Source organism: Canis lupus, chromosome 25 (assembly GCF_011100685.1).
Source record: "Canis lupus familiaris isolate Mischka breed German Shepherd chromosome 25, alternate assembly UU_Cfam_GSD_1.0, whole genome shotgun sequence".
In the NCBI taxonomy this organism is placed as follows: domain Eukaryota; kingdom Metazoa; phylum Chordata; class Mammalia; order Carnivora; family Canidae; genus Canis; species Canis lupus.
Window position 1 is genome coordinate 45,966,447 of NC_049246.1, and position 20,428 is coordinate 45,986,874.

The 20,428-nt window shown below is 49.7% G+C and overlaps 2 protein-coding genes across 2 annotated transcripts; one reads left to right on the forward strand and one right to left on the reverse strand.

Annotated features, from left to right (window-relative positions):
* Positions 1-5,916: 5,916 nt before the first annotated feature.
* ARL4C (ADP ribosylation factor like GTPase 4C) lies at positions 5,917-9,573 on the reverse strand. The gene has a single exon (XM_038573093.1). The coding sequence runs from the start codon at positions 9,486-9,488 to the stop codon at positions 8,910-8,912; it is 579 nt and encodes a 192-aa protein (XP_038429021.1). The 5' UTR covers positions 9,489-9,573; the 3' UTR covers positions 5,917-8,909.
* Positions 9,487-10,621, forward strand: LOC119877514 (basic proline-rich protein-like). The gene is made up of 2 exons (XM_038573032.1): positions 9,487-10,058; positions 10,546-10,621. Exons 1-2 carry the CDS (start codon positions 9,487-9,489, stop codon positions 10,619-10,621), a joined length of 648 nt encoding a protein of 215 aa, XP_038428960.1.
* The last annotated feature ends 9,807 nt before the right edge of the window (positions 10,622-20,428 follow it).

Here is a 20,428-nt window from a genome sequence, read left to right on the forward strand (position 1 = left end):
CTGTGTAATGAGTGTAATGCTACAATAGTCTCGATCCCATAACATTTATTATGAGGTACAAGTAGGGTATCTCCCCAGGATCCTCGGCTCGGTGCTTGGCACTCCAGAAATGCTCAGTAATTGCCATCGTGATTATCCATCTAGCTCCCTGTCTGTCTGTCTGTGTGTTGAGGGTAGGCAATCAATACGGGCAGGATGAACAGACCTACCTCAGGGCCTTTCAGAGAGGATGACACGAAGTGAGTCTGTAAAGTGCTTAATTCGTAGTCTAGCATAAAGCAAACACTCCACGCATGGTTGCAATTAATATTATCTGAATCGATTCTTTTCAGAAAATGAGCACCGGGGAAGGGCTTCACAGGTAATGGTGTTCTCAGTGGCTTATTTGGACTTACCCCCAAGGTGGGCCCCATCCTCCCAGCCAGGAGGACCTGAGTGAGCCAGGGCCGGTCAAGGCGGGTCTCAATCTGCCTGTGATCTGTTGGCAGAGAGGAGGGGACAGCGGCCCCCTCGCACAACAACTGTCGGGGGGAACCCTTGATGTTTTGTACAATGAAGGGTTAGTGGTGGTGCCCGAGGGGGCTTATCAGTTGAGAACTTCTAGCTCCAAGGAACTGAAGTCTCAATGAAAGCACATTTTATTTTCTCACATAACTGCAAGTCCTGAGCTCAGGCTGTCCCAGGGTTGGTTATTTTGGCAGCTCAGTGATGTCATCAGAGACCCAGGTTCCTTTCTTATCTCCCTCCGGCCATCCTGAGTATGTGAGCTGGCTCTCGTCATGGCATCAGGATGGCTGCAGCCACTCCAGGCATCACGTCTTTATTCACTGGAATTCAGAGACAGTAAAGGGAAGCTACGTGATCCCTGTGGCCAATTTTAAAACATAGGGAGATTTTCCAAAGCCCATCCACTTACTCCCTCTTCAGTCCCATGAGCCTTCCTAAACAAATCACGGGCAAGAAGAATGGGTTTGTTTTACGGCTCAGACCAATCTCCCCTTAAGCAGAGGATAGAGTTGTGTTCCCTGAGCACGTAGTCACCAGGCAGAGAATGCTCCCAAGCAAAACTAGTTTTGTTTTGTTTTTTTTTCCAGCAAGAAAGGTGACAGAGGCGTGGATTTGTGTGGGTTACCCACAGTGTCTGCTTCAGAGGATTTTTACCTCGATCAGACTCTGCACCCCTTGATTCCATCCTCCCGGTGGCTTACTCAGACAGGGTCAAGAAGAGCAGAGTTAAGGCACAGAGCGAATTTCCAGGGCAGGTGGTCATTTTCAAAACCTCTGCAAGAAATTCCTAGCTCGGTGGCAGCAAACTGATTCCAAGAGAGATTACACAGCGCTTTTCGGCTCATCAGGGGCCAACCTTGGAGAGACAACCAGCGCGAGGTAAGAAGGGGATTCTGAGGCTCACGCCATCAGCACCTCGATGATCTCCAGCCCCGGATGCCTGAGCGGGGGTAGACGCTAAGGAGCTATGCCAGCCACGCCACGAAGTATTTGATGGGTGCCGAGGTTGGGGCGCCACACGTGGGGTCCGCAGCTTGACACTTGACACTTCAGCCCTGGTTTGCCACCTAGAATGTCAGTCATCTGAGGATAAGAATCACATTCCAAGTCTTCCTGGCACGTCTGCCTCGTGGAGTGTTCCCAGCATAACAGGCGTCACCGTTATTTGCATATATATGTATATATGCAAATACATATCTTTTGAAGTAGGCTCCACACCCAACGTGGGGCTTGAACTCATAACCCTGAGATCAAGAGTCGCGCGCCCTACCGACCGAGCCAGCCAGGAGCCCCCCCTTTGCAGGTATTTTTACCAGCATTTTTTACATGATGCGTCTGACAACCCAGCACACGGCAATTACACGGCCGTGCCAGGGTTCATCTGTGTAAGAGTGGACTCAAACATATATTTAGGAAATAAGCTGTTGCAGTTGTCATTACTTAGCAAGATGACTTTTAAATTATACATTGAAATCGTCCCAGCTGTTGTGAGACACGAGCACTTGAAATTAATTGCACGGGGAGTTAGTGTTTAAGGAGTGATAACAATCATGTGTGGCCATGAGAAGGCGAAGCCTGCAGAAGGATAGAGATAAGGAGGCTCGTTTTCCTCAAGAGTCACTTCATGGACTCTCGCACCAAAGTGGCGATGCCCAGGACCTCGCAAGGAGAGATGCTTTCCTCCGGGAAGCCTCCTTTGGTTTGCTCCCGAGGTGGAAGTTTTCTCCTCGGTGAACGTGAAGAGGGAACACGGGGGCAGTCGAGCTTGTCCCTCACAACAGGAGGAGCACCCTGTCCCTGCAAGCCGGGGCTGGCACAGCAGACAAAGGGCCCCAGTCCAGGCAAGCTGTGCCAACTCTGCGCACATCGAGACCTGCCTTGTGCAGGTGCTTTCCCAGCTAGTATCTCATTTTATCTCTGGAAATACCTGAGGGATGGGCAGGGCCGGAGTCCCCCAGCCTCGCTGCGGGACCCCCAGAGAGAGTGGGATGTCGAGACCACCTCCCAAAGCAGGGAGGCTGATACCCCATGTCCCCACCTCGGAGCACGTAAAAGCCCTGTGTGAACTGGGGATGCGTTGCCCCCCGCCGTCCAGTCTCTTGAAAAGAAATACTGGGAATAAAATTCTTCAAGGATGGAACAAGGTAGCAGAGGGCTTATGTTTTCCTAGGCCCTAGATGGTGCTCTTGAGGGAGGGAAGGCAAGGCTCTGGGCTTGAGGTCAGGTAGGTCAGTGGTGGTGGGCAGGAGTCTTGGGCCCCAGGGTGGAGACGGGGTCCTCCCTGGCAGGAGGGTGCAGAAGGGTGGTGCTGCAGGCAGGACACCAGCCTCCGTCCTCTGCTCCCTGGAGTCAGAGTCCCGGCTTCCTTTAACAGCTGGCCTTCCCGCTCTGGGACTTGGGACCCCCGGGAGCTTAGCCTCTGGGTCTTGGGGATCTGGGGCTCCCATCGGGGCTCAGAGGGCATTCTCTAATCTCTTCACCTAGGTCTCCTCATCTGGATACAACCAAGTGATTCATTTATTTGATTAATAGATTGATCTGTTGGGGCTCCTGGGAGAAAAAAGAGCAACAAGCAGATCAAGGCCTTAGTGTGGCCACGGAGCCCAGGACACCGTCAGAACTCAGTGAAGGCTGGCGATGGCCATTGTCACCAGGATGATGCAGGACTGCTGGGGAACAGAAATAGAAATACTTCACGTGACTATGTTGAAGAAATTTTAGTTGATAAATAGCAAAGAGATGCAGGTCCCCTCAAACCTACGTATAAATGCAACCGGGAAAATAATCTGGTCCCTATCTCTCTTCTGTGGCTTGCTGTCACGCTCTGAGGAGAATGCACCTGCTGTGATGCTCTCATTAGGAGAAGTTAATGCCCAGTGGCACAGGAGGTCGGGCCGTTCGAAGAAAGCCATTTCATGTTCTGAAACCCGCGCTGGGGTTAAACCACACAGCTCTTTTATTCTCACATCTTCTAATCTTGGCCAAGAAGCCACACGCCACTTTCTCAGAAGCCCTCAGTCTGCGATCCCCTCTAAATGGAAGCGGCCCCATTCTCCATCAGAGGTTGTGCAGAACAAATGTATAAAGTGCTGCACCGTCTTGTGCGAATTCCCTTCTTAAAAGGTCTCAGCGAAGCGGGGAGAGCTGGCAGGAGAGGCTGCGTAAGGATAAGTGACCGTGGACAAGGTGCCGGAGTCCGAGGACAGAACAGGAAAGCCCTCAGGTCGGCCGACACAGCAGACAGGCCCGAGGCCACAAGCCAAGAGGCCCACCATCCATCGTAAGAACTTAACCAATCCTAAAACTAAAACCAATCCTAGAACTAAAACCTTGGGGGTGACGTCAGCTTGGGGGAAATACAGCGGTTTACTTAGGATGAAAATTGGCCTCCTCTGCCGGTAAAGGTCAGAGCAATGGTGACTCTTCTGGAAAACATCAACTAGATGAACCCCATCGCCCGGGTACTGAGTGTCACCTGGCTCCTAGGGAATGTCTCCGTTAAGGTTGTACCATAAAATAAGGGCTTCAGTCTTTGCTGCTCCCAATTGCTAGTATTTTTAGGTATCTGGGGAGCGCTGGTCCCCAAATGGTTTTTCAAGACTTTTTCAGGTTTCAGGACTTAGAAATGGCATCTGTGCCCATTCTGATGTCATCTGGCTCCTAAACGTTAGCCGCTACAGCAACAGGAATGATAAAATCAAGCCTTGCTCATTTTTAAAATAAAACCCACCAGGTTCATAAATGTTTTATGACGTGTAGAAGTATCAACGGCCTTCTACAAAGTCACAGCAGTGATTCATCTCACGACGTGATCTTGAAGAAGATATTAATATTTTGTCCATGTTCATCTCAATGAAAACATTTCGTGAGAGATCATTGGTCATTTTGTAGAACGCCCATTTTAAAGTTCACAACTGAGGGCACCTGGGTGGCTCAGTAGTTGAGCATCTGCCTTCGGCTCAGATTGTGATCCCGGGGTCCCGGGATCGAGTCCTGCATTGGATTCCCTGCCAGGAGCCTGCTTCTCCCTCTGTGTCTCTGCATCTGTGTGTCTCTCATGAACAAATAAATAAAATCTTTTTTAAAAAAAAAGTCTGACTGAACCTCAATGACAAGAATTCAGTCATCCAGGCAATAGTTACTGAGCACCTGTTCTGTGCTCGATGTGTTTTGGGGCACTGGCCATCAAAGACCTATGCCTCCCTCTGGGGGAGCTCAGAGCCTGGAGGAATGGGGTGCAGGACCCATGGACCCAGTAGTCTGCGGAGCTCCATGTGACCCCTCACTCAGCCCCGCACAGCTCTGGAAGGAGACCACATGCCGGGATGGTCAGAGATTGTACAGCTGCTGGCTTGTGACCCCACTCTGGCCTGGGCCTGGGGTCCGCAGCTGAGGTTTCAGGACCCCAAGGGGGATGGGTAAAAGGGAGATTGCAGGGACCTAAGTTAAAGACCTGCGGGAAGGTTGAATTATGCCTCGCAGCCCACATTCCAAGGAAAACCTGCTGAGCCCTTGCTCTGGGCCAGGTCCTCGTGGACACTTCCCCCTACTATTGTGTACTCCTCCCCAGCAACTGTGATGATCCCATTTTACAGATGGGAAAATTGAGGCCAAGGATTTTTGAGGAAAATCATGGGGCCCTCTAAGCAGTTGAGTTGGAATTTGGAACCACATCTTTTTGTCTCCAGACCTGAGACCCAGCCAGCACTTACTATCTCCATGAGTGCGTGTGCACTGAACCTGCCGGGGAGCTCCTGATTCGGCCCCCATCACTTTTTCTTTGGAAAGTGGGCCTCTTCCCAACAGCACATACAAAGCGTGATGGCTTTACTGCACCTACCACGTCGGAGGACTCAAGTCTTGTATTCCTTTTGGTGGTTCAGCCCAAATCTGAGCAGAGGAAGCCAAGACCGGGAGCAGCACTGTGACTACTACTGTTGTTATATCGAGCACACTTCCAATTTTACACAATCTTGTAATATCTTTGAAGTGATTAAAAATCATTACTTTTTTTTTTTTTGCAGGTAGCTCTACACCTGAGTTCAAGTGTGGGGCTTGAACTCATGACCTTGAAAGGAAGAGTCATGTGCTGTAGGGACAGTCAGCCAGGCGCTCCACTCATGACCTTCTTAATGACTGAGAGGCTGAGGCCTGGCTGGGGCATTGAGGCCATCTTCCCGAAAGATCTCTGACTATTGTGGACAGGCTCGCTGTAAGGGGGACGGGCATCTGGCCCTCTCACTCCTACGCTCAGGGCAGAACTAGACACCTGAGCTAGAGAAGCAGAGGTAGATCCAGCCCCATTAGTGACCCGGAGCCCATCTCGTGAGCCATCCCTCCGCTCAGCAAAGAAGGCCTGGAAAGAGAAGCCACTCGAAAAACCATCCAGACAACTTCCCCACACACGTCTGATTGTATAAATAATTTATTTCTGTTCACAGCATCATATATGCATATAAAAGGGAACAGGAACAGAAGAATGTTCAGGACAGAATTACAGCAGTAGAAACGAAAACTGAAACCAGGAGACATAGTCCCAACACCGTGACAGAGAATCTGTGAAGAGAATCGGTCTGAAATAAAACCGGCCTCCCTGTGTCTAGGAGAAACAATTTCAAAAGCTCACATGGGGAGGCCAACTTCCTCTGTGTGAAACCCATCCATCCTCCAAAGGGCGGGAGGGATAACAAATCACTGATGCTACGTCGGAGGAGGGGACTCCCCCAAGACCACTCCAAGGTGACGTGATGCGCGCGTCCTCTGTTTGGTCAGAGACAAAAGGTCAAAACATGAGACAAATCAACTGAGACTCCTAACTATTAGTGGACACACCACAGGGCTTTATTTCACTGCACACTTACTAACAGCTGACTGCACCCTTAAGTATTGATGACGCAAAAACCAAAATCATTTCGCTTCGTTGGCAAAGCGTGACAGGATCTGAACAGTGACCTGGAACCTAAGTATGGTTAGCACGAGATGGTGACAGTATTTGGCATCTGCAATGTCACAAAATAAATATATTATTCTCTCAATAGTGTGGAACTACCAAAATGTCAAAGTGCGTAAGAAATTGTGACATGTGAAGAAAATAAAGGATGATGGATTTTTTTTTTAATAACTCTATACAGAATCTTCAGATGATGGGACCAGCCCATTTAGAAATCAGTGACTATGCTGTCGATATGTAAACCGAAATCCTGCTTTCACGCTGCTTCAGCTCTATTTTCTCTACTGAGTTCCTACAAAAAGACCAGCATTGGAGAGGTACCAAGGACACCGACAAAAAGATAAAAGGAAGACAGGCTAGGTTTCCTCTTTTAAAATATTTCATAGCAGAGTTGGGTTTCAAGCAGGAAGCCAGGACTTCTACCTCTGGTTCATAAATGAACTTTCTGGGTGCAATGGACAATAGGCATGGGTTTATAATTTGACTAACTCACATGCTCAAGCATGATCATGCCCAATCTCTACAGGCCTCCTTTGGAAAGAAATTTCTCACAGTGGGCGGGGAGGGGGGCGGATCTACATAATTCTACCTGTAAACATGAATTTTAAGAGGAAATAAAAACCGGTTAAGTTGAAGTTTCCCTTTCGATACTGTGTTTCGGGGTAAATGACATCTTCTGCAAACCAAGACTCAGTCCTGATTATAAAGGATTTTTAAATTACATTATTAAAAATATGTATTTATTCTTCTTTTGCTTTATCTATTTTCCAAAGCCTCTTTCAAGTAAACTGTGAAGTGCCTGAGTACAGGTGATCATTACATCACACGCTTTCTTTTATCTCAAGCACTCACTGTTTGCATTTGCTACGCAGGCCAGCTCCCACAAGAATGGATTAGGAAGGACCTCATCCTTGTGCTTTTCCTCAGCTCTCAAATCCATGCAACGCGGTCAGCTTTTGCAACAAGGTGGGGTTTTATTTTTATCTTTTTTTTTTTTTTATTTTTTGGTGCATGACATCAAATACTCTAACGAGACATTTTTAATGAAATACTTAAACCAGATAGGCCACAATGAACCAAATTAGAAATTTGAACATGTCGCCACTTGCAGCGTAAAGGGATCTAAAAGGGTAGAGCAAAGTCTTTTTTCTTTTTTTCCTAAGGTGAATATTTCTAAGGTGAGTATTCATTTGTAGAATTTTTTTTTTTTTTTAAAGCACGTCTGAAAACCAAAACCCATCGTCAGGCGGTTAGTATTACAAGAGACATCCCTTGCAAAAACCATCTTGCATTTTAGCACACATCTGCAGCTGGTGTGCTCACACAAACCAATCGGTAGGCTAAGAGATTTTAAGATTCCACACATATGGGTCTAGGTATTTATGCCGATTACACAGTACAGAGGGAGGTCCCTGTATCTACACACACACCCCATCGAGCATTTACGCCCAGAGCCTTACCCTTTAAACACCTTTAACTATCCTGCAAACAGTAAATACATCATTTGCCACCACCTCCAATAGTTTCCTTTTTTTTTTTTTTTTTTGTTTTTTATTGGTCTCTTTGTGTGATAATGACCTATACATGGACAGGGTCCAAACCATCTGGAAGATGTCTGATTCCAGGCTGAAAAGCAGTTCTAAACCGAACTGGTCTTCCGTAGCCACCATAAAGCACCAGGAAAGGGGCATCTTCGCGGCCATTCCCCAGCCGAGGCCAGCGCGGCGCCCCTCGCTCTCGGGCTGCCGTATTGTTCCAAGCAGTCCCCTGATGGCCCAAACCACCACCACCTCGTTTGGGTCCAGAGCAGGACAAATGAGATTTCAACAGGGGCCTGCCCTGTGACATAAAATCATCCAGCTTCCCGAGCCCACGAATGCAAGGGGCGGAGGTCCTCCCAGCGCCGCCTCCCGCAGCCAGCATGCCCCCAAACAGGTACTCCCGGGGTTCTGGGAACCGCAGACCTCCGGTAACTCACAGGTGGGAGCCCCCAGCGAGGGCGGGGCAGCCTGAACTTCTGGCCCTGCCGGAGGAAGAGATGGCTTTTGTCTCTGACATCTGAGCCTTCCACCTGGGCCGGGAGGGCGGACAGCAGGCCAGGCCCGTCCACTCCCCAGCGCCCCCCACCCATTAGTAGCTCTGGCATTCAGACAAAAGGTCCCCCGAGCTGGGGGTGGGGGCGGGTGGAGGGCAGGCTGGCAAGTCGGTGCACACACCCAAGTTTAAGTCCCTAGTCCTGCGTCTGGGTGCACAGAATCCGTTTCAAAAATTCGAAGCATAGCTTTGGTTCTCTGTCTTTGTTCGCGGGGCGCAGATTCCCGTTCGCCCGCCCATGCATCCATCCATCCATCCATCCATGCATCCATCCATGCATCCATCCATGCATCCATCCATCCATCCATCCGTCCCCGGCTCGCTCCCCGCTCGCTCCCCGGCGCCGCCGCCGGGCACATTACCGCTTCTTCTTCTGCTTGAGGGACTTCCTGCGCTTCAGGATCATCTCATAGAGCTTGTCCATGCCCTCGGTGAGGCCCTCGCCGATGATGGCGCACGCCGGCTGGACGTGGTAGGTGGTGGCCGGGATGAGCTCGTGCAGCGCCAGCTGCTTCTCGATCTCGGCCACCGGCAGCGACTTGGGGAGGTCCTGCTTGTTGGCGATGACCAGCAGCGGCGTGCCCTGGTTCTCGGCGAACTTGGTCACCTTGTGCAGCTCGGTCTTGGCCTCCTCCAGCCGGTCCACGTCCACCGAGTCCACCACGTAGATGATGCCGTCCGTGCAGCGGCTGTAGGACTTCCAGAGCGGCCGCAGCTTCTCCTGGCCGCCCACGTCCCAGAAGTGGCAGCTGATGCCCTTGGCCGTGCCGTTGCTCAGCTTGATCTTCTCCGTGTTGAAGCCGATGGTGGGCACCGTGTTCACGAACTCGTTGAACTTGAGCCGGTAGAGCACCGTGGTCTTGCCGGCCGAGTCCAAGCCCAGCATGACGATGTGCAGGGACTGGAAGGCCGAGATGTTGGAGGAGATGTTGCCCATGGCTCCTCGCTGCGGCGCCGGCCACTGCGGCTGCGACGGGAGGGCGCCGCCCCCCGGGCCACCTGGGCCGCCGCTGTCGCCCTCCGCCGCGGGCACCTGCGCCGCCTCGGCGCCCCCGGGCCGTCACACGCCGCGCATCGCGTCCCTCGGGCGGGCTTTTGTCTCCCGCGGAGCCGCCCCCGCCGCCGCGGCGCAGGGTGCAGGCGCCCGGCGCCCCCCCCCCGGCCCGGGCTCGCCCTGCGGCTGCCGCGGGCCGCGCCCCCGCCGCGCCCCGGCCCCCCGGCTCGGCCTCGGCTCCCGCTCCCGCTCCCGCTCCCGCTCCCGGGCGCGCCTCGGAGGCGCAGGCGGGACGCGGGCTTCCCCGGGAGTCGCTGCCGGCGCGGCCGCCTGGCTGTCCCCGCAGTCCCCGCTCTGTCGCCGCCGCCGCCGCCGCCGCCGCCAGCCTGCAGCGGCGGGAGGGCCCCTGGCCACGCCCCTGGCCACGCCCCCGGCCACGCCCCCTCCCCAGGCCACGCCCCCGGGCCGCCCGGCGCCTCCCCGCCGCGCGCGCCGCTTTCGCGCCTTCCGAGCGTTCGAACTCGCCCCGCGCCCCGCGCCCCGCCCCCCGCCCCCGCCCCCCGCGCCGCGCCCAGACAATGGCCCAGGGCCCGGCTCTTCCTCCCCGGGCCGCTGACGCATCTTCTAAAAACAGCCCCGCAGCCTCCGAGCCCGGGCTGCGCAGCGGGGTTCGGGGGCTTCCCGTTGGGCGGGCGCGGGTCCAGAGGGGGGCTGCAGCCCCGGGTGCGGGTGCGGCTGGGGCATCGGGTGCCCAGGAGAGAGGAGAGGAAAGGGCAGGCCCCCCGGCTGGGGGGGCAGCCTGCACCCCGTGCCCCACCGAGCCCCTTAGGGTGCCCTTTGCAGTGCCCTTTGCGGTGCCCGAGGCCCTGGCTCTCCATGGCCCCCTGATGGCTTTCCTGGATGTGTGTGTGTGTGGGGGGGTGCTCGGGGTCCCTGCAGCGCGTGCAGCTCAGGCCTCCGCCCAGGGAGCCCCGAACGAGCCCCCCCCCCACCTTTCTAGCCTGGTGGTGGCCACGGTACCCAGGAAGCGGTCCAGCATTTGCCTCCCAGGCCTCATGCTTTCCTACCCCGAATGACTTAGACAACTCCCCTTTCCCAGGCAGCCCCCCCCACCCTTGGCTGCCTGATTTTGTTCCCACCAACCATGCTGACACCCCACCCCCACCCCACCCCCAAGTCTTATCCTCGCAAGCACTGTCCGCCTCTCTGCTTGGAGACCTGACAACCACCTGCTCACAGGTGAGCCACCCCTTCCTCTGGGGCCCCAGACACACTTGGGGGCTGAACCAATACGTGTCCGTAGCCCGGAGTAGCTGGCTCGGTGGGTTACAGACACCAGTGCCCCCTCCCTGGCTTCCATTTCCCCTCACTCCAATTTAGTGACTTTATTCTGGTTTGGAAACACCTAACAAATGCACATCCTCTGGGCGCAGAGGAGACAGAGTGCATTATGGGTAAGGCCCAGACCCCGGGCAGAGCTGCTCTGGAGAGGCAGCCAGTGGCTGAATGGCCCAGAGCATCCTTCCAACTGCAGCTTATTAGGCAGAAAAGACAGGAATGAGGCCAAGAGGGACACAAAATGATAGCATTTGTGAATAAAAACCAAAGCCTTATTTTCTTTTTTAAGATTTTTTAAAAGTCCTCTCTACACCCAGAGTAGGGCTTGAACTTACAACCCAGACATCAAGAGTCCCATGCTCCCCCGACTGAGCCAGCCAGGTGCCCCAAAAACCAACATTTTCTAGAACTGTTTTCCTTTACCACCTTCCTTTCACAGGCTATGATAAAATACATGAGCTTGCTGGTACCAAAACGTGAGAAGACCACACTGGAAGAAGGTAGGACAAGCAGCCGCCATCACAGTCATGGGCCGTCCAGAGTGGATCCAGGGATTGGGCATGGAATGTCAGGCTACACATGAACTTGCAAGGTCAGATGAGGGAAACAAGGCCTCAGCACCTGGGACTTTGCCAAGGTGGAGCCTAGAGGTAGATACCTGCTCCAAGCCCAATGATACTCATGCCCGGGCCTAAGGGCCCGCCTCTTGTCCCTCACTCCACACTCCAACCACACGCTGTTTTAACAGGAAATGAAGTTGTAAGCTACCTGAATTCAGTTGCACAAGGCAGAAATCCAACTCACGTTGGGTTGAACAAAATGGAAATATATCCACTGACATAATTGAAAAGTTGATGATTAGGATGGTCTTCAGGTATGACTAGGTCCAGGACCTCAAAAGAAGTCCTAGACCAGGCCTCTCTCCATCTCTCCTCTGTTTTTTTCTGCATTGATTCTTTTTCCTACTGGCACCCCTGGACTCTCATGCTTACTTTAGATTCTAGAAGAAAAAGGTATATCTCTGTCCCAGTAACAGCAGCAAAAGGCTGGGGAACACATCCTATTGGCCTGTTCAGTTCACCCTGGAGTCGAGACGGGTGTCCAAGAGGTGGAGCACACTGATAGATGTGGCCCTGGGGCTCGAAGCAGGGAGGGGATGGTTCCTGAAGAATAATCAGGCATCTGTTCCCAAAAGAGCAAATGGTGGTGAGTAAGCAAAAGTAATAGACACCAGCGTAGTTATAAATTAATGATGTCCTTTGGTTATTGGGAACCCTGGGAAGATAGGATTTTGTGTTTTGGGGAGTGATTTTCTTGGCTGTCTTCAAGGTCTGTCCCATAGATAGTCACCTTCTCATGAGGTTGTTTCTTTTGTCTCCTAAATTGGAGTGAGGGGAAATGGAAGCCTCTGTGTCACAGGCAGGGCCAAGGCCGGGGAGGGGGCCAGCCCTAGACAAAGGCCTAGGACCTGGGCGTTTAGAAAGGGGTAGACCAGACTGGAAGCCTCTGGATCCGGCTCCTACAAATGATCTTAATGTCAGACCCCTTCCTGTCACTTGCATTTACCCCCAGTCAGGTCTTGCTTTTATTTTAAGGGTAGCAGGAAGGAAATATTTTTTTAAGTATTTTTTTTTAATTTTTATTTATTTATGATAGTCACAGAGAGAGAGAGAGAGAGGCAGAGACACAGGCAGAGGGAGAAGCAGGCTCCATGCACCGGGAGCCCGACGTGGGATTCGATCCCGGGTCTCCAGGATCACACCCTGGGCCAAAGGCAGGAGCTAAACCGCTGCGCCACCCAGGGATCCCCGCTGCGCCACCCAGGGATCCCAGGAAGGAAATATTTTAGTGAAACATTTGATGTGTCTTCTTGATGCCGCATTAATTACTGCCCATGGTGGGCTTGGCAGTAGCACCCACCACAAGCACCCCATGGTGGGAGTTAGCCGTAAAGGGCTGTCTGTTGTCCAGTAGAAAGAGCAGATTAATAGACATGAACAGAGCCTTCCAGAACAGAGCCATTAAACAGCAGCCCACCGTAACTGAATAGCAACCACTCTACATCCTAATTTCACTCACCAGGTGATAAGTTGATTTTACAGTTGATAATTTAACTTCTAGCACATAAAAATGTCATTCAGCTGGAGCAACTAGTAACTTTCCTTTAAATGTGGATTTAAGTTGAAAAACACTGGAATTATGTAGAGGAGAGTAATGTTTACTACCGTGTCAGAAATGCAAGGCCCGCGTTGCATCTCCTTCTACATGGACAGAGCATCATGACTAGTGGCCCTGGGCCCCATGGAGAGGCTGGCTAGGCACTCTGCACCTCCTTGCACATTCTAGCACATTCTAGCCACATACCAACCCCAACTCGCTGTCCTCAAGCTCCTCATCTCTACACTGTGTCTAACATGACACATGCAATAAATACTTAAATGAGAAACAAATAAATAATACATGTCAAGGGTTTGGCACAGTGCCTGGCGCATAGTAAGTGCTCAGCAAATGTCCCCTTTGCTAACTGCAAAGACGCTGGTTTTACAGTGTCTGTAGTCGTTTGAATGGTGACAACCACCCGAGGGATAAGTATCTCACTGGGTGGAAAATGCTGGCTGCAGTGTGCCACTCTCTTCACCCTACTGAATCAGAATAAGACCTTTCTCGAAAAGCAGTGTGCGCTTAGGTCTTGCCTCAGAAGGAGTTCACCCCTGGCAGCTCTGACGACTCAGCTCCTTTCCCTTCCTTGTGCATCAAGATGACTTTCCACCCAGAAAAGGACTCAAGTTAGTTCAAGTAAACAGAATACAGAATACAGTAGCCTAGCAGTCGTTTTGAAATTGTATCCTAAAACTTTTTTTCCCCCTTAAGGGTTCAAAAATAAAGTGTGCCATAGATTAAAATAACTTTCAAGTGGCCTGAGTGAATGGAACAAGCAATATATTGCATCATTATTACGTAAGGGTACTGGCATGACACGTGAGGGTGAGCGTCCTATCCGTAGTTGAATATGCACACGTCCACATATGATAAGTGTGATTACTTGGGTTTTCGGATTGGATCCCTGGGTTCAGGTCACCACCCACCCTGCTTAGCTGCTATAATCCAGGAGTGCCCTCTACCGAGCTTCTCATGTAATAGCCGAAGGCCTCTCCAAAGGCAAATTTGCCTAGTGCCTAGGAAACGTCCTAGCCAATGAATACACAAGTGACTCCCTAACCTGGTTCTCTATCTGGAGCTGTGGGACTTGATCCCTTAGGACCCCATGTATTAAACTGAGAAAGTGCTTCTGCTTGGCGCTCAGAGCTTGAGGACCTCTCAGGTGCGGGGTTGGGCCTTGTCTGAGACCAGTGTCGATCGGGAGGGGTGGTCTGCTGGGAGACCGGACTGGAACCGGGCGGAGCGGGAAGGGATATGGCCAGGAGAGCTGTCCAAAGAATCATAAAGTGATGGAAGAGCGAGGAGATCGGCAGCCAGGAACTCCAGCTGAGACTAGATAGTCAAAGAAATCAATTTTTACATCCAATTCGGGGCGCAGGTACAGGCAGCGGCAAATAGAGATGGGGCCCGGAGTCAAGCATCAAAGAGGTCAGTTGGGCAGGGAGAGGTGCGAGGCCTGAATGAGCCGAAGCCAGGTGGTCCAGGATTGAAGTGCTTTGCCTGGTGGCAGTGTCTCTGCACCAAGACCCCCGACCCACTGTCCCAGAAGTCCTGGGGAGCGGCAGCCCGGGAATGTCTCATCCCTAGAGATGCTGGCCTACAGGCTACGCGTGGAAAGGACTCCAAGACATTGGCTCCAAGGAGAGTTTTGTGGACCGGGCAGTTGTAACTTTTGGTGGAGACAAGTGTGAATCTGTGATGCCATAGCCTTTTTTGCTTCATTCAAGTGGTCCAAAGCCTGGAAATAAGAAGGATGCACTACTCTGTTGTCCATTCAAATTCATGATTTTATGAAAAGCAACCAACACACACACAAAAAAAAATAGCTCAAAATGCCTTATTTTTTTATTTCTGTGAAACAACAAGGCAGAAACAATGCAGGTTCTCATTTTTCCAATAACCACTACTATAAGCATTTTATTGTTCTTGCTGTTTTGGAAAAAAATAGCTAAAAATTTTTCTTTTTTTTGCATTTCAGCCTTCATGGTCAATGGTCAATCTCTGTTATGTGCCTGAGATAGGTATGAAAATTTAGAGGTCTTAATTGTTCCTATCAATATTATTTTCAGGTAAGATTCTAATATAAAGACTGTTTTAGGGGCACCTGGGTGGCTCAGTCAGTTGGGTGTCTGACTCTTGGTTTCAGCTCAGGTCGTGATCTCAGGTTCATGAGATCAAGCCCTGAGTAGGGCTACATGCTTAGCATGGAGTCTGCTTGAGAGTCTTTCTCCCTCCCCTGCTGTCCCTCCTCCTGCTTGCAGGTGAGTACATATTCTCTCTCTCAAGTAAATAAATAAAATCTTTAAAAGTAAAAAGATTGTTTAAATCTCTTCTTAATACTTAAATTTCATGGAGCACCTGGGTGGCTCAGTAGTTGAGCATCTGCCTTTGGCTCAGGTTGTGATCCTGGGGTCCTGGAATCCAGTCCTGCATCAGTCTCCCCTGCTTCTCCCTCTGCCTATGTCTCTGCCTCTCCGTGTCTCTCATGATAAAATAAATAAAATCTTTTTTAAAAAATACTTAAATTTCATATCTTTTTAAAAAAGTAGGCTCACACCCAACATAGGGCTTGAACTCATGACTATGAGATCAAGAGCTCTGTGCCTTACAGACTGAGCCACCCAGGCACCCCTAAATCTCATATCCTTTTTTGCAATACAGATTTTTTATTCTTAAGTGATCTCTACACCCAACATGGGGCTGAAACCCACAACCCCAGGATCAAGAGTCATACGCTCCAACCAGACCAGCCAGGCGCCCCCTAAATCTCATATCTTTTTTTTTTTTTAATTTTTATTTTATGATAGTCACACAGAGAGAGAGAGAGAGAGAGGCAGAGACATAGGCAGAGGGAGAAGCAGGCTCCATGCACCGGGAGCCCGACGTGGGATTCGATCCCGAGTCTCCAGGATCGCGCCCTGGGCCAAAGGGCCAAAGGCAGGCGCTAAACCACTGCGCCACCCAGGGATCCCTAAATCTCATATCTTAAGTGAACTTTTATCAAGGACGTTAAGATCCTATGCTTTAGAAGACGGGGCTCAGGGCTACTAGCAGTGACAGGGACTCCTCATACCAGTGCCAACATCCTTTCAATTGAAGGGGAAGAAAAATCTTGGTATGCAAAAGTTATTTGTGATTCCTTTAATTATTCAATCACTGTAATTAAATTTCTACTCTCATAGCTACAGTGAAGGAGAAAAAAATGGGTAACAATAAATACCAGGTGATCAGAGCCCTGCACCATGAACAGAGAAGTATTCGATGGAAACTTGGATTACATTCGTTCCCCCTTCTCTGTTCTCCCCAGGTGAACTGAGATGCCTATTATTTTCATTTAATTAAAACCTAGCTGGCCAGACCCAAGAGAGATGGGAACAATCATGCTTTTGTGCTTCGATCAAGCCCTGTCGGCTCTCCCAACTGCGGTGAAGGAGGACGGGGTGCATTGCCAGCTCTCCCTTTGTCTGCTCTGTGGTCACTCAGGATGACTCTTCCCTTTAATACAAGAAGTTGGCTTCTTCTGGAACTATCGTCTATGTGAATATGGCATGTGCGTCTGAATAGAGTTCTTTGGCTCGTTGCTGCTTTTGTTAGAGGCATAGCTACTTACGAATATCATTTCCTCCTCGTGAGTTATGCTGTACTTTATGTAATCCAATATTTCGTCCCATTAGTCATAGAATATCCCTTTTACTTTCCTTGATTTTGCCCTCTCCAGTCTCCAAGGCTATTTTCCCAAGGGCACCCGGAACCAAAGGCCTTTTGGTTCCCTTCTTACCTGGCCTTTCAACTGACCTTCTTGATCCCTCCGCCCTTCTTAAATTTTTTTTCCCTAAAAAAAAGCAACTGTCCTGGCTGATCCTCATCCAACTGTGCATCCCTCACCCTCTACGGCCCCACAGTGTTGCCCCTAAGATCCAGGACTGATTTGTGCTGGTGACTGTCTGGGACAGAGATGCTCACAGGGTCAGAGGTACATCACCCACCCATTACCCACCTTCCACATCCTTTGCTGCAAAACCATACTCCCTCCGCCTCTCTGATCGTGGCCACTAGACTTTGTCCATTGGTCATTAACCCACAGAAAATTGGTGGCTCCCTGTGTTTGGGGTTGAACATTCTTGCCCTCTCATGTCTCGGTAGTTGATCCCACCTACCTCTCAAAGTTTCTCCATCTCTGTCACTGCCCACAACCAGAAGAGCTCAACATAAACCATCAAACTCAGAGCTCTCTCTAAGTATCTCCACCAGGATCATGGAGCAAGTTTGGAAACCAGCACTAGATAACAGGTAAACTCGTCCTCCCATCTGCTCATGCCTACATCCAGTCAACTAGAGTACAGATCATTCTATTTCAGAGACGGTTCTTGGGCTTAAAACTAGGAGGACTTTTAAATCACATTTGTTGGTTTTCCCTCTGTTTGAGAGACTTGCCTTTATTCGTGTCTCTGATGAGTGATGTGTTTACTTTTATTATCGCATGTGGGAAGAGCAGTCTTCACCCAGGCATGTACCTCTATCTACTCTGTGTGCACCTTGGAAAGGAGGGTGGCTCATCTGATGGCCCAAACCTGACGCTTCATTGAGACCCACTTTACTAGTGATGATAAAGGGATTTGCATCCAGGAGTAGATTTGCTTGCTGTCTGTCCCCCTCTCCACCTGTCGCAAGGAGGGTAAGATCTGTGGTATTGGTCTTCTTGCACTCAGGGGTAGTGAAGGGCATGTCCTGCTTAAATCCTTAATGTGAGCTGCTTTCTTCAATCCAGTTTTTACCAGTGAGTTCCAGAAATAGGTAGGAAGTTGGTCATTCATGTTCGCCCAGAGTAATAAAGCAATACTGCTTGGTCCATATAGGGGAGGATCATAAGTGAAGGGATTTAGACCCCCAACCCAACCTTAGACCCCCAACATGACCCAGAAGGACATTCCAGTGAACTCTGGCATCCAAAGCAAGTGTGAGGAGACACAACCTCTACACAGCAATAGAGAAAAATCTAAGGAGAGAAGAGACTCAATGAAAGACACCAAAACAAGATGAAAGGACAGTGAGACCAAAGAATAAAGGCACTGGGAGGTGGGCTTAGTTCCTCCTTTTCCTCATCTTCTTTCTCCTTTCAAAAAAAGTTCGGTGTTTTCCTTCTACTTGAAGACATCACAATTTTTATGGAAGATCCAGCCCTTTAGTTGCTCATGGGAAAGCTAGTCCTTCTCTCTTGACAAACCAATGTTCGAGAGAACTAAGAGATGACTGAATAGATCATATTTGCGTATTTTTTAAAAGATTTATTTATTTATTTGAAAGAGAGAGCATGAGTAAGGGGAGAGGCAGAGGAAGAGAGGGGGAGAGGGGATCTCAAGCAGACTCCCCTGCTCAGCCTGAAGCCCAACGTGGGGCTCGATCTCATGACCCATGAGATCGTGACCTGAGCCAAAATTAGAGTTAGATATTCAACAGACTGAGCCACCCAGGCGCCCCTCATTTTTCAGTATTTTTGAATGAAGTGAACACACAGTGTAACGTTCAGAAGGTACGAAAGGGCTTTTGCTGAGAAGAAGCCTCTGCTCTTCCCACCTCAGCAGCTGTCCTGACAACCAGCCAGCCAGTCAGAAGCCCCTCTCCCTGTCCTGCGACTAGACCCCCAGCTGCTGGTGGAGGCCTGTTTGACCCGGATGCAGCCCTAGGTCCATTAACTGATTGATGATGGGCTGGAGAAGCAAGGCTGATGGAAAACAGAAACTCCAGCAGCTTCTCAGTCTGTGATGACTTGGGAGGAAGAGATAAAGACAAACAAAAACAAAGAAATGAGAACAAATTTGATTTCTGTGATAGAAGAAGCTGACCGAATTGTAGCTTATTTATCTAGTATCTCTTAACTTCATTTCCAGCCTGCTGCTCACGGACCATGTCTTTGTCATAATTGTGTCTAGTGCTAAGTGGGCAAAATAACAAAATAAAAACAAATCTTAGGCCTTCCCTTGCCAAATAAGTCATAAGTTCAAATATAAAAAGTAGGTCTAGACTTCAGGGCAGAGTGATGACTCAAGACACCAGGGTTGAAGTCACCTGTAGCCATAGGGACAAGGTGTTTTAGCTTGTTGACAGGAACCTTCACTGAAAGGTTGTCCTAGCCAGAAACTGGAATGCCCATCTGTAGGAAAATGACTAAATAAACTCCATGTAGTCATAAACTTCAGAGCTCTTAAAAAAAATGAGGGGTGCCTGGGCGGCTCGGTTGAGCGTCTGACTCTTGATTTCAGCTCCAGCCATGAGATGGTGCCTCTCATTGGGCTCCACCATCAGTGGGGAGTCTGCTGGAGATTCTCTCTCTCCTTCCCCATCTGCACCCCTGTGCCCCCATTAAAAAACAAATAAATATTTAAAAAATAAAAATGATGAGATGAATCTGTGCACATTGATATGATCAAGATCCCCCAGATACTGCCCACAACCAGTAAAAAACAGCATAGCACACAAATGCCTCCACCTCAATGAAAAGGTTTTTATATATGTATGTATATATAATAAATGTATGAATGTGTGTGTTAGATTGATACACATATATGATATATGATATGCTTAGGGATTTTCCAAAAAGATACGCAAGAACACAAGAAACTACTGGTAGTGGTTATCTCTGGACAATGGAACTGAGTATGTGGGTTGAAAAAGAAACTTCTGTTTCCCTGCATACCTACTAAACCATTTGAATTTGCTTTCCATGTGCATAAAAATATTATTTTCATCATAACAAAGAAAGTCCAAAAAACCCATTTAGCTAATGAATGCATGCACAAAAAGAGAAAATGCCTGCATACATATGCAGATTTTAAAAAGCCTTAAATTCTGAACTGCATTCTAGAAAGAATTAAAATAAATAGAACAAATGTCCAGAGAGTGAATTACCACATCAGCAAATGTCAAATATCCATAAATAAGTGATTCATGTTCAGCTGCAGGAGATCCATAAAAGCCGTCTCTAAGCATGACTGAGCGGTAGGTCTTGGGAAGGAGCCCTTCCAGGGAAGAATTTATGGAGGGCATCATTTTCCTCTAGAGCTGCTAGTCTGCTACCTCAAGGTCAGACAGGCAAGGTTAAATGTAACATTAACATTTAGAAGTGTTTTCCCACAGAGGTGCAAGTGTAGAAGGGATCCAGCTCCCCCCAAATCTTTAACCTTTCAGGAAGCCGCCATTCTGCCAATGTCCCGGGTTCTCTGCAGGTTTCCTTTTTCTTTCTTTTCTTTTTAAAGCTTTATTTTATTTATTTTATATATAGAGAGAGAGCACACCAGCACAAGTAGGAGGGAAGGGGCAAAGGGAGAGAATCTTTAAGCAGACTTCCTGCTGAGCACAGAGCCCCCTGCGGGGCTTGATCTCGCGAC